General features: G+C 32.9%; 1 protein-coding gene across 2 annotated transcripts in view; it reads left to right on the forward strand.

Annotated features, from left to right (window-relative positions):
* The window catches only part of LOC145266995 (opioid-binding protein/cell adhesion molecule homolog), a 112,219-nt gene that overhangs the window by 39,403 nt on the left and 55,219 nt on the right, over window positions 1-17,597 (forward strand). For both annotated transcript variants that reach the window (XM_080122884.1, XM_080122894.1), the window contains exon 2: window positions 16,823-16,902. In XM_080122884.1, coding sequence (XP_079979010.1) covers window positions 16,823-16,902 — 80 coding nt within the window. The remainder of the gene's footprint in view (window positions 1-16,822; window positions 16,903-17,597) is intronic.

The following is a 17,597-nucleotide window of genomic DNA, read 5'->3' on the forward strand; positions in this document are numbered from 1 at the left end:
TATATATATCTGTACATATATATATATATATCTGTACATATATATTAATATATTTCTGTACATATATATGCATACATGTTTGTACATATATTCATATGCATATTATCTTAATATTATACACATAAAGATAAATATTCTCATCATATCATGGGTAAGACTATCATTTACGGCTTTGGTGAGAAGCTCCATTTAGGACCAAACTGGGTCCTTCAACAGGATAATGATCCAAAACATACTGCCAAAATAGTCAAGAAATGGTTTGAGGATAATCAAATGAATATTTTGGAATGGCCTAGCCAGAGTCCCGCCCTGAACCCTATCGAAAACCTCTGGCACATATTGAAAACTGAGGTTAAAAAGCGGAAACCTAGAAATTTGAGGGATTTGGAGAACTACTGCATTGAAGAATGGTCAAAAATCAGTGTTGATGCTTGTAAAAACCTTGTTGATAAATATCCAAAACGGTTACAGGCAGTTATTAAGAATAAAGGGCATGCTATTGACTATTAGTAAGAGAGGTATGAATAATTTTGAACTAGTGCCATTATTGTTTTTCTTTGTATAATGTTTCAAACTTGCATAACTTATTTATTTGTTGAGTTTAAATTAAATACTTATGCTTGATTTATTGTTTGAAATCCCTTTGATATTGTCTACCTTCTGGTTTGAGCAATATTCTTATAGAAATCTCAAAGATCCGAGGGGTATGAATAATATCGGGCACAAGTATATATATATATATATATATATATATATCTGTACATATATATTAATATATATCTGTACATATATATGCATACATGTTTGTACATATATCCATATGCATATTATCTTAATGTTATACACATAAAGATAAATATTCTCATCATATCATGGGTAAGACTATTATTTACGGCTTTGGTGAATTATTAGCCTACTTTTGCCCATGCATTTGTTTTCAATTTAATAAAATCAGACTCACTCTTTACATCCAGTAAGATATGAAAACCTGTGCAATGTAACATTCGTTATATGTTTCTTAAAGCAAATTAGTAGGCAAGTTTTCTTTCGAAAGTTTTAACATCTGGTTTTGCCTACTTTATGTGCCATAAATTGAGGATTACATACAAAAACAGGAGAACCCCGGGATACAGCCTAAAAACTTAGTGACAGAACACAGTACAGTATATTATACACATGTATATAATCAAATAACATTATAAATAACAATGTAAAATGGGGCGCATATCGTGAACAGGGTCGAAAAACATCGTATTCCACATCATACACTGAAAAAAATGTATCATGGGCCACCCTATCCGGGGTTCTATTATATTTACTAAGACAGAATTTCAACCCGGTAACGTTTGCTGATAGTCTGCAGTTTAAATGTGAAGATATTTACACGTCCATAATAAAGCAAGCACCTTCTTTTACACGTCACGTAAGCACACATCACGTACATTGTTTTAAAACTTTTTCGAGTCAACCAGCACAGAACTCTACAATTATCTTAGATATATAAGTGTATTTGGCAATATCATTATCGCCCATTTTTCTTTGTATACATATGATGACCCTCTTATAAAATACAAAACATGTAATTATCATTTATTTCGCAGTGAATCACTTGGAAGAGTTCGCACAGCATGTACGTATTAGATATGTAATTACTGCATTTACTTCTAAATAGCCTATTGTCATCAAACTATTTCCGTTTCTGGCAAATAAGTGTAACTTATGTTATTAAAAACGTAATGAGATAAACTATAGTGGAAGACCAATCTAAGTATTTACTTTTATTAGCTGCTAATATAAGGTGCATAAAGGGGAATGCCAGGATTACTGCGCTTATCGTTGAGTGATTGACAATGACACATCAATTAGAATCAGATTAGATTCTCTATGGCATTCATGTATATTGCAACATTTAAAAAGTTGTAATGTTGTATTAAATACTTGGAGGCTTAAATCAATAAATTATCATTCTGTTTTGTAGTTTTATGAATGTAAATGTATGTTTTACTCAATACGATTTGTTTGTTCACATTTAAAGTAATTTCATTTTTACTAGTATTTTTGCAAGGTAACGAAAATCATTAAACCCTACTCTATAATATAGATAAGTGTGTAAGTAGTAGTAGTTGTAGTAAAAGTTGTAGAACAAGAAGCAGTTGGAATAGTAGTAGAAAGAATAGTAGCCCAAGGGATTGAGGACAGGAGCATGCACACTTATAACATGCGCACACCTATATATATATATATATATATATATATATATATATATATATGTGTGTGTGTGTGTGTGTGTGTGTTAGGGGTGGAGAGGGCTCCCGTAAGCCGTGATGAAGGCAAACTTTCTAGGAGAACATCAATGATCTCCCTAAACACATACTTTAATCATTCGTTGACATCTATGCTGATGACACGACCATTCGTTGACATCTATGCTGATGACACGACCATCAAAGGCTGTAAATGACAAAGTTCTCTCTGATTCTCTCTCCTCTGATTTCGAACGAGTGGTTCAGTGGGAGAAGACGTGGCTGGTTACCTTTAATACATCTAAAACCAAACTCCTATCTTTACATCATCAACGCTCTGATCCCCATCTGGCATCAATTGAAATCGATGACTCTCGTCTAGGGGAAGCCCCATGTTTTAACCAGCTCCTGATCTGAAATGGAACACGTACATCAAGTCTGTTGCCGAGGTCGCTGGAAAGATGGTGGGATCCTTCTACCGCTCCAGAAGATATCTCACTACTGATGCAATTCTCTATCCATATAAAAGCCAAGTACTCCAAGGATGGAATACTGCTGCCATATCTGGGCAGGAGCTGTTAAAAACCGCCTATCCTGCCTTGACAGAGTACAAAATAGACTTCGTGGCTTAGTGGGGGATGCCCTTTTTTCTACCCTGTATCCTCTCTCCCACAGAAGAGACGTTGCAAGCCTATCTTTGTTTTATCGTTATTTCCATGGCAGGTGCTCGTGTGAACTCCAATCTCTGGTCCTCTTTCGCCAATCTTTTACAAAAAAACACCCGTCTAGCTGAATCCGCTGTCAAAAACTTTCCCCACTCTTTATCTATGCCTAAATCAAAACGTAGATTCCGTGAACAAAGCTTTTTTCTTAGAATTGCACGCCTGTGGAACTCTGTTCCGTCTGCCTGCTTCTCTCCTGACTACAACTTGGATGTCTTCAAGTCCAATGTAAACAAATTCCTGATGAACCGCCCCCTTAAGTAGACACTCTAAATATCCACACTAACGTACTGTACTTACAATAATCCTTATTCCTGAGTGGCTTCCAGGCCTTGATAAGTGGTGACCACCTTGTAAAAAAAAATAAGAACAAGAGAAGGAAATCTCTGATTTAAAAAACCATAAAGCGGGAGACCAGTACCCGCATTAAGCTGGTCTGCAGTTTAACTTGAGAGAGAGACTTAACTATCGTACAAAGTAAGGACTCTGTAACATCATCTGTGTATAGATACTCCCTAAGTCATTTATCTATAAAAATGATCCTGTGGCAATTGAGAAGTTATAACCTGTAGAGGCTTGAAATGCTGGAAGCATGTAATAATTGATCTTAATGACCGTCTTCAGGGTCATGCCTGTTTGAGCGTGTGAATCCACCGGTAGGACTAAAAAAAAAGTCATGGACCTTAAGTGTCTGCGGGAGTGGCACTCGTCTGACAATACGTTGCGATCATATATATATATATATGTGTGTGTGTGTGTGTGTGTGTGTGTGTGTGTATAAGGTTGTATAATATTTTAATATTTTTTTTATATATTCACGATGCTACGTTTTGAAAGTAAAAAAGTTATTTTTTTTTTATATCTTCCGAATCAAACTATAAAAATATTTGAGACGATGGAAGCAAGTAAGTAAATAGCAAGTAAGGCAATCCGCGCTATCAGAAATAAATTCCGTAATAAACTCTGCAACCTTTGCTAAACATTCCACGCCGAGTGTTTATTCTATTATACCCTCCAAATAGATTTCAATTCATGTATGAAAAAAATTAATTACTGGCACAATGCAATGATTTTACATGAAGATCCCTGGAGACCCAGAATTTTTCCATGAAAAACATATTTGGAGAACTTTGAATAGAATTCTATTAAGATGAGTTAATTTATTATATTCTTTAACAATGTAAGCTTTTTGTAAAAGAGGAACTCCTAAAGTCGAACTTAATACAAACAGTAATTTTATTCATAATCTTACCTGTAAAACGAACCTTTTGAATGAGATAATATAATGAGGTGTTACGACTTACTCCTTGATATTATTCGTAGTATTTTCTTATCCATCTTTTCCACACAGATTGACACTTGTGTATTTTCTATATGTTTTCTCATAAGAAAAGATTTATAGTAATGACAAGTTAGTACAATTAAAGAATCTTAAGTTATGTCTGCTACTATTTATGTCATAGACAGAAAATCCATGTCTTGCAAACTTCTTAGATGGAATAAGTACTTTCGAAATGAAAATGAGACGAACTGTCTGTTTTACTATAAACAAACAAAAGGAAGGGGTAGCTAGTTAGAATCAAATATGAACGTATTTCAGATGCAATTTTTATATGAATCCGAGAATCACTTATCGGATTATATCAACCAAAACTATCAAAGATAAAATCTGTCAACCGGAACATTTAAACTTACAAGTATTCCTTGCTTCCAGGGGAAAATAAGCACATGTTTATAACTTATATATTTTTTCCGTTACAACTTTTCCTTTTGTTTATATTATTATTTAACTGTATACTTACTCTACAGAGGTCCATGAATTCTAGGCAATTAGGTAATATACAGTGAAATTATTATCTGTAGTAGTTGTAGTACTAGAAAAGGGGGAGGAGAAATAGTGGTGTCATTAGTTTTATTATTTACGCTATTTGTTTTTTTAGTTGTCCTTTTAATACCCCGTTGTATTGTTGATTTTCGTGTTAGGTAGGTTACTCGCTACAGAGAGAACAGTAGATATCCATAACTACATCAAAATTTTAATTTATTCTAATTGGTTGTTTACATACACTAAATTAAAAGGGGTAATCAATCCATGCAAACGCGACGTAAGACTACTAGTAATGCATCTTTCTTCGTGTGTTATTTCCCACTCTATCATTGACAAGCTTCCGTTGTTTATCGTTCGCTAATGATGTCTTGAATCGGTGTCCCTGAATATGCATTGATGGCTGTTATACCTGGATTTCCATGCGTCGCCAATACCAAATATATACAAAAATATCCACTCAGTACTGGGAGGTTAAAGAAAGCGAGCACTCGCCAAGAATAGAGGACAACATATTTTCTAAGTTAATTGAATCACAGATTATTTCTTCTAAATATTTAATTTAAAGAAAGCGAGCACTCGCCATGAATAGAGGACAACATATTTTCTAAGTTAATTGAATCACAAATTATTTCTTCTAAATATTTAATTTAAAGAAAGCGAGCACTCGCCATGAATAGAGGACAACATATTTTCTAAGTTAATTGAATCACAAATTATTTCTTCTAAATATTTAATTTAAAGAAAGCGAGCACTCGCCATGAATAGAGGACAACATATTTTCTAAGTTAATTGAATCACAAATTATTTCTTCTAAATATTTAATTACCCAACAAAAATGTAAACAAAAAACAAAACTAAAGATTAATATTTACCGTAATTATCTGTATTTTTGAGATGAGGTGTTTTCATTGATGGAGATTGTCGGACTGACTTCCTCATCTTGGTTGTTATAGTCACAACGTTCCGGCCGTTTTGCTGATGAAGGCCGGAGGGCAAAACGGCCGAAATGTTGTGACTATAACAACCAAGATGAGGAAGTCAGTTCGACAATCTCAATCAATTAATATTTACCTTTTATGGAACTATAATATAAAATTCTTACATTTCAGGAAGTTTCAATTTTTTTTTAAATTAATTTCAGTAGGGAAAGTAACCGCGGAATTTCCACAAGTCCGCTATTAAAATTATTTTCTAAAAAGGTAATCTTCCTAATCTGCCCAACAGCGAAAACCAAAACTATATGTACTTTGATTGTTATTATCAGTAGTAATAGTAGTATTAGTAATGTATGGAGCACTGGCATGACATTAGTAATAGTATTAGTGGTGTTTAATTTATGACCACAGTGTTGACATCTTTTAGGGGAGTGTCACCCTTTATTTGTTCATTTTGCTTATGCTGGTCTACCTTTTGGCCTTCGTCCCCTTCAGCTAATGCGAACAGAATACAGATATTATTTGTCCCATTAGTTGGATAGCTACTCCTACACCCTTCGTATTTTCTGAACTTAGACGATCAAATTACAATAAGAATGTAAAATATTTTCAGAAAGAAAAAGAGGACGAAAGAGTATAAGTGAAGTAAATGGAGAAAGAGAATGTAAAGAGGTGCGTTTAGTAAATTGTGTTTTTTTTGTTTTTGTTTTTTTGTTGTTTGTAATGCAAAGAGAATGTACTGAAACCTAATTTGATTCTTTTTAATGCAAAGGGAATTCACACTATTTACTTCGCTAAATATATTTTTATAATAAAAATAGAGAAAACAAAAAAATAAAAGAGTCCAGTCCAAGCGACTCATATGAAAGACATCAGTCAACGGGCGTCGTCGTTTTACGTAAACAAATTCGAACTTGGTGTAACCATCTTCAAAATACATAAACTGTTACGAAAGTGCCACTAATGGTACCGGTCGTATGTCCATTCAAATAAAAACTCGGATTCAAAATCCTGGCATGCATATTTGCTACCCATTGATTGAATTATAGATATTTCCTGACTCTATGTTTCCTTGTCTTAAACAAGTATACTCTTTTTTACAAGAGAGACACCAATTATTAAGACCGGAAGACCACTGGAGAATACAGGTTGATTGGTCTCAGAATACTCGCTCCTGGTGAAAATTGCGTAATCTTTTTTTACATAAACCTAACAAAACAAAAACTTGTTTACATTGGACTTGAAAATGACCACACGTTTCAGAGTTCCACAGGCAAACAGTTCTAAGAAAGAAACTTTTTTTCATAAATTTGCGTTTACTTTTAAGAACAGAGAGAGTTAGAGAAATTGTTAACGGTGGCTGCAGCTAAACGAGTGTTGCTGTGAACTGTTTTAGCATAGTTCGATATATTTCATATCTATATATATATCTATATATACATATACATATATATATATATATATATAACTACTTAATTTACTCACATAAAATTAATATACGAAAGTATAGATTTATGCGCAAACTTGTATTTACTTTAAAAGTGCTCAATGCATAGGTGGGGCTAGTTAGTAAGTTAAAAAATGTATATGGCGATTAAGCTACACTGAATATTCCGCGTTTCCTCGCCTCTAGGACTCTTCAGGCTGATGCGCATAAGCCTGACGAGTCCTAGAGTGGATGAAACGCGGAATATTCAGTGTAGCTTAATTGCCGTATACATTTTTTAACTTAGGCACCGCCAAAATTGGGGGGGCAGGTCAGTACTTTTTGACGGACCGTCTTTTTAAAAATCTACCAAAAATCAGGTAATTATCCGATCAATACGAAATTTTCAGCGATTATTAGGAGAAGAATGAACTTTATAACAGTGTACTTATTTTTCATAAACGATATTTATATATATATATTTTTTTTGCTTACAACCCCCCCCTTGTTTTGAAGTGGGAACAAATATGCTTAAAATAATCATCTGAAACTGAACAAAACATATTGTGTTGTTGTAAGGGACAGAATTATAGATTAAAAAAAAAAAAATTGTTTGCATACCTTATTTTGACGTCTGAATATCAGAACTTCGATTGTGTTTAATTATCCCGCTTTTGAGTTTTGAAGTGTGAAATTCGGTGAATATGTTAAGTAAAATAATTAATTTAAGTTAAGCAAAACAAAAAAAAAATTTTTTTAATATTTATACGAAAAAAGCCATTTTAAAATTTTTGATAAATAAATTAACAATTTTTTTTTAGCGAGCCGAATAATGCATGACCATTATTAAACAGGGCATGCTTTGAATAATTGATATAAAAAAAAAATTCGATAAATGTTGTGCCCTTTGTGTTAAAAATAGCATCATGTTTTTCGATCCCGTTTGAAAACGTTTGCCGCCTTTCGACTACGGTGGACCAAACGCGCTGAAATAATTCTTTTTTATTCTGCTTTAAATTGCCCCCCCCATTTTGGGGAGTCTGGCCCCCACACACATATACATTAAAAACCAAACTCATACAAATGGTCACCCATCTGGTACTGGCCAGCCTCAGCTTTATAATACATTGAAATTTTCGTCACTGAAAAATAAGTTTTTTGGGCTTGTTTGGTCTTCCATAGTTTTCTTCTTATAATCCGCAAACGTAAACAGAGTCGATCTCGACTCTACATGAACGCGAAATATCTGGTTACCTATATGAATAAGTGGAATTATTTGAAATTCAGGTACTTATCCTATAATATTTTTGCATATTCTCTTAGAAAATCATCCTAAATCTTAGTTAGACAATAAATAAATAAATTAATTATTTCAAAAACCTTTTTTTTTTTTTTAAATATTTAAGTACGTTTTTTGTGCAAGACAAAAAATGTCAATTGTTAACTTTTTGGGAAAATTAAACATTTAAAATGTAATTAAAAATAGTAGAAAAAGTTTTACATTATTCTGTTTTCTTTATGATAAAATTCAGGGTTTTATCTTTCTGGAAAAAAAAAAGTTACTCAGAAATAATGGATTTTAATAAATGTAATTTAGTTTTAAAAAACAACAACAACTTGATTTTGCGGCCATTTTTGGCGGTGCCTACTATATATATATATATATATATATATATATATATATATATATATATATATATATGTGTGTGTGTGTGTGTGTGTGTGTGTGTGTGTGTGTGTGTGTGTGTGTGTGTGTGTGTAGATCGATATATTTCATATATATATGTAGATCGATATATTTCATATATATATATAGATAGATCGATATATTTCATATATATATATATATAGAGAGAGAGAGAGAGAGAGTTCGATATATTTCATACATCATAAATAACCAAGAAGATGTTTGTAGAAAAATAGGTTTGAGTTAATGGATATCCTGCCAATAAATAGATATCCATTTTTATTTGATAACCAATTAAGACAACAAAATAGAAAGATCCCAAGAACGTTTCGGTGAAAGATAACTTTATCAAATTTACCATTGGCTTAGATTCATATCACATAATTTTGGCATTAAAAATATATGACAAGTTACAGTAAACTTACACGTGTTTCCCGCTTCTCGTTATCTTCAAGAGAAGATCTAGACTGCACCAAATTCTCCCGTATATTTTAAAGATTTTTCGATTTTTCAATTAAAAAAATGTTTTTGGTGTAAAAGTTTGAACATTTGTTTTTAGTAGAAATATCTTAGGAAAGTTTATAAGTGACAAATATAAACAAGATATCGTACTTAAAAAAAAAACATCACAAACGGCACACACATATACACATTGCACACACCACACATATATACACACATATATAAATACACGCATATATATATATATATATATATATATATGGCAATTAAGCTATACAGAATAGTTCGCGTTTCATCCACGCTAGGATTCATTAGGCGTGGATGAAACGGGGAATATTCTCTGTAGCTTAATTGCCATATATATTTTATAAATTACTACCTATCTCTACCTACGTATTGAGCACTGTTGACGTAAATACTTGAAGTTTACGCATAAATTTATACTTTCGTATATTAATTTGTGTGATTAAATAAAGTAGACATACACACACACACATATATGTGTGTGGGGGGTGTTCACTAGCTATGCAAATATACTGCCTTGTGGATGAGTTGGAAAGAGCACAGGTTAAGAGATAAAACTCCGACAGAAAATTCCGTTTCGTGTCCCGATAGGGGGATGGGTGAAGCCTTTCAGCACGTTTCCGGCAAATCCTACACCTGCGCATTTTAAAATCATAAGGTCAGATCTAAAATATTGATGGTTATTTAAAAAGTTTCTGTATTTTACACACGTATAGAATAATCCATCTCTGTCGTATCACGTAAATTTTTCTTTTCAAAAAATAATTTAATCTTGAGGCATCATAACTGCTTTATGTATACTGTTAGAATTATTATTTATATAACAGAGCACGGATGCGCATAAGCAAATACCAAGTCGCATGCGAAGTGACGTTACGATGAGAAAAAAAAACAAAGACAATAGAACGAATGTGTGCACAGATAGACTTTGACGTTCGAAAGGAAAGCGGTCAAAAAGAAGTAGTACACTCACGTTTTCCTCGGGAAAAGGCCCGAAAATAAATGTCTCGTTAACATTTCACAACGAGTAGGTCGAGTTATTACTTGTATTTTATTCCTTGCGACGTACTACTCTACAAAGTGTTGGACACTGGGTGTCTACATGTTAACGCATATGTAAACGTGTACTACGTTACCTTTATATTCACTTCAAACTGGCCCTGAAACGTAAAGGACTTCTGTGATACATAACTTAATTAACCATACAATACATGCATAGAATAGCAGTTTAATAGAACATAATATATACTGTAAGAAATTTCCAATATTAAAAGACATAAAATGACATTGTTAAAATATTAATGTATTAAACCAACCAACCGATAAAAGCAACTTCTTATTCTAATATTTTCACGACCTTGATACACTATACGTGATAAGATTCGTAGAATAGGCTCACATTAACACTTGTAGATCTGTAAGGCAATGGGTGAAACCTTAGAGAATGAACTTAAGTTTTGAGACTAGTGAAGACATTAATAAATATTAACATTCCGTGCTACCAAGACAAGCTTATTTTTCTTCAATAATTACAAAAAAAAAATCCCATCATCTTACATGCATACGGGAACACTTAAAGTAGAAAGGTGAACAACAAGACGTTGACTTCTGCATGTTACTAAACTCGAGGAAGCAGGTCACAGGAAGCGAATTTCAAAATCTACCTTTTCAACGGGATAAGTTTTCAGAGTAGAAGGTTTGCCGGCGATTTGACGACCTCTACATTAATGATGTGTGTGTTTAGCTGCTTGTCAAGTTAATCAGGATATTTACGTCAATGTCGAGCGGACACCAGTTATAATAATTAGTCGAAGAACATTCAATTAAATACTTGTAAGAGAGGCACAGAGGATCAACATTGCGTAGATGGGGCATTGGTTTGTGTTTGGTTGACAATGCGGGCATATTAGAGTTTTGAGTCATTTCTTTACATTTTTATATAAAGAGAAACATATGATTAATGTACTGGCTCATATATTCTATCAAAAGGCGAATGGTGGCTTTGAAGATGTATAGGATACTATGAAATGTGCTTATTTTAAGCATGTTCAGGTGACACTCCACTTTCTTTGGCGATATCTTCAATGTATTTGTTCCAATTCATGTTTCCTGTGAATGTTAGGCTAAGAGATTTAAATTATGAACTTTCAGTTAGAGTGTTATTATCATGGAAGATGGTGGATTTTTTTTTTTTTTTTTTTTTGTAATTGTTGAAATAAGCTTGTCTTGGTAGCACGGAATGTTAATATTTATTAATGTCTCATTAGTCTCAAAACTGAAGTTCATTTTCTAAGGTTTCAGCCATTGCCTTACAGATCTACAAGTGTTAATGTGAGCCTATTCGACGAATCTTATCACATATTAAGGTCTTATCACGTATTAATCTCATCACGTATTAAGATTAAGGTCGTGAAAATATTACAATAATAGGTTGCTTTTATCGGTTGGTTGGTTGGTTGGTTGGTCCAATACATTAATTTTTAAACAACGACATTTCATGTCTTTTAATATTAGAAATTTCTGACAGTATATATTATGTTCTATTAAACTACTATTCTTTGCATATATTGTATGGTTAATTAAGTTATTATTTAGTCAATGATGCTAGTTTTCGGTTGTTGTTTTGTTTATGATATATCAACATTTTCCGCCTTATTTAAAGCCGATTCCAGTAATTGTGGATAAAGTGTTTTTTTCTGCTTGAAGCTCTTGGCCTCTTCAAATATCTGTTTATGTTGTTTAGTTTGATTGTTTTGTAAAATTTTTCGTTTTTGTTTTCGTCTTTCACTTTGCAGAATATCATTGACTTATGCAAAAAGAAATAAACAAAAACTATAACATCAATGATGGTTCATTTGAGGTCAGGAGACAATATCTTCAGACAGCCTGATCTGGCAAGACAAGCTGAGACTCGAACTAAGTAAAGGTGATCACAAAATGAAAAATGATAATCGTACAGGATTCGAACATTTTCCTTAGAAACATGGACAAACAAAAGTGGGCATCGTTTTGAACTTCTCGATTAACGACAAATAGGTTTAGGAAGAACCGAAATCTTGATGCACAGTCTCATGATTAACTTTGCGGAATGCATTGTGTATTTCCCCCCCCCCCGCGAACTAAATAACTGTGTTTTCCTAATATCATTCGTAACAAGATAACACCAACAAAGCGCAGTTTATACATAGCGTTTATAGATGTGTTCACGCAACTCAATTAGATGTTCTGCACGGCTGTCTTCCTGGATTCAATTGCAAATAGCATTTCCGTAGCTATATGCGAGAACTTGAAAGCCTAGTGGAGAGAACTTGAATGTCTACTTAAGGCAATTTAAATGCTTAGAGGAAAGAATTTAAGTGACTACTATAGGGAACTTTAATGTTTATTGCACAATATTATATGCCTACTATACACTATCCTGAAGTGTCTAAAGTATCCATGTTAAAGGGTTCGCGAGGACAACCTGGCATTAGGATACTACCTCTTAAAAGCAAAATCAGGCAAAATAATAAAAATAGCATAGTATTTGAAACCCGAATATAATTTCCTGGGTATGGCTACTCTGTACTTTCTGATAAAACGCTTATGGTTGGTTGGTTCGTTGGTTGTTTTTGTTTTACGGCATATCAACCCTTTTCCGGTTATTTAATGCCGAATCCAGTGATTTTGAAGAACAATTTTTTAACAGTGTATATTTGTTTGTTTTTTTTTAAAAGTTTGTTTCTATTTAACTCATAGTTGGAACCCTAACAGGTACTACTAGTCCAGGTCAAAGTGGACCTGGGAGCAATGGCAATTAAAGGGTGGCTCCACACTCCCCAAAGCCCGCAAGCTGGGGCCTCACCATCGGATATAGTTTAAGGACATATCCAGGACCGATAAAAAGATTAGTGCATATTCCTTAAGTGACACTCCACAGAGACGAGAAACTTTTTTGTCCTGGAATTTAGTAAAACCGAAAAAGTAGAAAAAAGATATACTATATTCTTCTGGTCAATTAGAGAGAAGTAAATAAATATTCTTAACTTCTTTACTAACAAAAGATTTGAGAGATAAAAGAGAATTGGTACGGAATATTCCAATATGGATGTATCCTATATAGTGAGCAGGGGTTCGCTCTAGATATAGTCCCCTTGAATTTTTAGAACTTCGACTTTAACAAAAACACATTGAAAAGGTGCATCTCCATAATAACTGTCCGTAATAATAACGTATCGACACTTAGAATTCGGTGTTCTAATGTGTAATTCAAGTAATAATTAACCGAAATGCTTCTATATATAAGGACCATATTCAGCGCTTACCGTTGAGCAATGGGTAACAACCGGATCTCAGAGTCTACTTCCTCTCCATGTGAACTGACACTGTCATAGATGCAGTGATACAATTTATTTCATTCATGTTTTCATTTCTGAAGAGATGTCAATGACTTGCTGACGTCAAAAAACTATTGAAATGAACTTATTATATTTTCTTAATTTGTCATTGTAATTGAGTTGAAGACAAATACACATTATATATATATATATATATATTACTTAGCATAAGTATTTCTACCAATATATATATATATATACATATTATATATATATTATATATATATATATATATATATATATATATATATATATAATGTAAAATACTTACCTGAAGTAAACTAAACAGAATAGTTTATGTTTCATTCGTGGAGAAATTCATTAGGCTAATTTGAAATCGTTTCTATGTTGTGATATACGTTTTCTACGGTATGGGAAACATGAAGCTATCCGTTTAAATTATAGTGTGCGTTATATATAATATTGTAGAGTTGAGACTAATGAATAGGCTTCATCATTTTAATTAATACTCGAGGAACTTGTGATTAGAGGAAAACTATGACCGAACGATAAGGTTTTCACATTACACTAACTAGGTTTTATTACGTTACATATAGGTTTAATTAAGATAAACACCACTTTTATTACGTATGTATTAAATCGGTACAGCAAAGCGTTTTATTACATATTTGTTATCTGAACTTATAATTTCTAATTTGGTGTTACGCTTAATTATCACCTGCTACACCAACCTAAAATATTTAATGGTGTTGTGTTACAGAAAAGTAACTATGTCTTTTGGCTTTGTATTTTTAAATGTTAACGTATACCATTTGTTTATCAATTAGTCATTTTGACCTCACTAAAATATTTGATTTTATATCTGTTACGTCATTGTTAAAATAAAATTTAATGGCGTGTGTTTGATATAATTTTTTTTTTCTTTGGTTTACGTTTTTATAACTTTAATCTAATAATTATTTTTGATAACGTAGTTTATATTTTAATTAGTTAACTCTTGTGTCTGCACAAATAATTAATAAGAACACGGAAAGTAAAGGTATACAATAATATATTAGGAAGAAAAGTTATATACATATTTACATGCCTTCAGATATACTTCAGTTGGAGATATTCCGGAAGGTGGCATGTTGCATGTCTTACTATAGGCGGCTTGCCTATTTGGAGGTCGTTGCTGAACTCCCCCGGTATTGGTGATTGATGCCTTTATATATCTCACTCACCCGCCTATGTTAATTAGTGGGCGTCTCCACAGCATTAACATTTATCATGGTTAAAGTCTATTCGAGAATAAACGTTAGCGAATGTTGTAGGTGTCAAGGTAGCAATTTTGTGGCAAGGTTTTTAACGTATTGTAAGAAGGTCTATTCATCGCAATTCTGTTTGATATTCAAAACTAGACTGAAAGGATTTTTTTTTTGTAATAATGTCTTACTATGAACAATTTATAAGAATGTATCAGAAGTAAAACAAACTGCTGTGTCGTTGCGTTCAACATAGTTAATTTATTGGATTGAAACGCTCCTCACAGAATTCGGGTTTTAAGTTTGGTACACGAAGAGAGAATTTTAAGTTAATGCCAGTAGAACGAGAAGACGATTACAGTTAAGCATATAAAAAAAATAATATTAGAGTACACAAATATTAGCAGCATGAAATTCTGTGAGAAACGAAGTGATGATTCTCTGTGAAAAGAAACTGGACTATATTCTATGAGATATCCAGGTCGATTTTGAACTGCTTCAACAGAAATAGAAGGCTCTGAATTGATTTTTATACAGGTAGAGAACTGTATTGAGATCGAGATACTTTTTCGCCCGGTGAACTTCTCCAGCTATTTTACCAACATGCTTAGCGACAGCTTAGATATAATTCTTTTAAGATCAGGAATGTAAATTTGGTCATAGGATGTTATCAAAACTAATTTTAGTTCAAATGGAACAAAACAATAAGTTTGATGGCGAAAAAAGAGAGATTTTTTTTTTCACAAGTGTTTAAAGTAGAAAAGCATTTTTCTCAATTGCACATCTAGATGAGAGGAAATGGAACTAGCCAGATGTTTAGCAACAATTATTTTCGCGGTACATGCGAAGGAATTCCTGCCGACTGCATCGATGTGAATAAATGATTCGGAATATAATTAATGAAAACACCTAAGAAAAATTAATCAAAAGAAGAATAACTGAGTAATGGTTTCGCATAGCGATTTTTTGTTTGCAGCAATCGCTTCAGACAAGACATAAAGCCACTTGAAGTAACAAAAATAATAATTACTACTTCAATGTTAATAATTTTGCAGCGATACTTCTGTCCTATTTTTCATATATATCGTTCATGGAATGCGAGGACTTAGAGATAAAATAAGTGGAGTGAAAGTCACGTGAGTGCTTATATTGCTTACGTCAATATCCGTTTTGTAAACCTTTTTTAAATAAGTTCAATTCAGCTTTCTTCATATAAAAAGATGTGTTGCTGACATTTTTGATAGGAGATTGCTTTGGCTGCCATTTTTAATAGGAGATTCTTTTAAACGTAACTGCAAAAAAAGAATTGTAAACAGCGTAATTCCATCCGCAATTTCTGTCGCTTGCGTATGTGTTAGGTCAATCTATAAATATTAACTACATATTTATTACGTCAACCAAAATATATATTTCTTGCGTCAACCTGTAAAGAACTTACGGTTTGTATATGCCTTATTTAAACACTTTAAATACTTTAGTTTTTAATATAAACTTTGACATAAGAGATAATTTAATCGACCTATTTTAGCATAAGTATTTACGACTGGGTTTATAGATTTTAATTTTATTTTGTGTCAATTTACACGAAAAATCAAAGAACATGAAAATTGGCAAGGCCTAGCTAATTGCTTATCAACGCGAACCGGTAATCATCAAAGGTAAATTGAATAATCCTGAGAACCAAGCGTCGCCTTGACTTACCTCTATGCGTAGTTGCAAATGAAAAGTGGGCTACCGTGTCGCTATCGACTATGGGCGACCGCTTTTATTTGTTTGTTAATTGTTTTTAATGTATTCTCCGTTAAATCTTTATATCGTATTTTCTTTGCTTGATTTTGTCAATTAAAGTAAATGTATTGAATGTAAGTTTTTTTTTAATGTTTTTATTGTTACCCATTGTTTCTTTTTATAAAGTTCCAACCATTTGTATGGTTATGATTGAAACTATAACAGCCGAGGAAGGAACTAGCATTGTCCTACGATGCAACCGAAAGGTAAATATTGTTTTATCAGTATTTATATATTATCCTTCTTTGCCTCTTTGTGTGTTTTTTGCCTATTTTCTTACAAATCGGGTCACTGCTTATGAAAACCCGAAAGCCGATTAGGAATAAGAGTAAATCAATGTAAGGTGGTCACTGAGAGAAAAGCTTAGTGATCGTGTGATATGTAAATTAGGTAGAATTTAATTTTTAAAGGGGACAAGACTTAAAAAACTGTTTACATTTGAATTCCAAATGATCACGTTCTAATAAATGATAGACATGCCAGCGTAACAGATTACAATAGGGAGGCAATACTAGGAAAGAAGCTTGCGCCATGGAATCTCCGTTCGGATTAAGGTACGGATGGAAAGTAGGGAAATTATTGGTATTGACTGTAGCTAGTCGAGTATTTTTCTGAGGATCTCGAGTAAGGGGGCCAAAGATTGAAGCATAATCAATCAGTTGATATGAAAATAGATAGATAACTTATAGGTTCGCAACATCCTTTTGTGGGAGAGAATTTATACTGAGGATAAGAGGGCTACCCATCAGGCTCCGAAGCAGATTCTGAAACCTGGTAATGCAAGAGATGTGATTGCAATATTAGATTTTAAGACATACAATTGGAGGAGTGCGTCTTGGTTGAGATGCATTTTGGAGCGCTAGAATGACGTAACAACTTTTCAAGCGACATATGACAGTAG

The sequence above is a fragment of the Euprymna scolopes genome, chromosome 4 (genome assembly GCF_053919585.1).
Source record: "Euprymna scolopes isolate OS-2025 chromosome 4, ASM5391958v1, whole genome shotgun sequence".
Lineage (NCBI taxonomy): Eukaryota > Metazoa > Mollusca > Cephalopoda > Sepiida > Sepiolidae > Euprymna > Euprymna scolopes.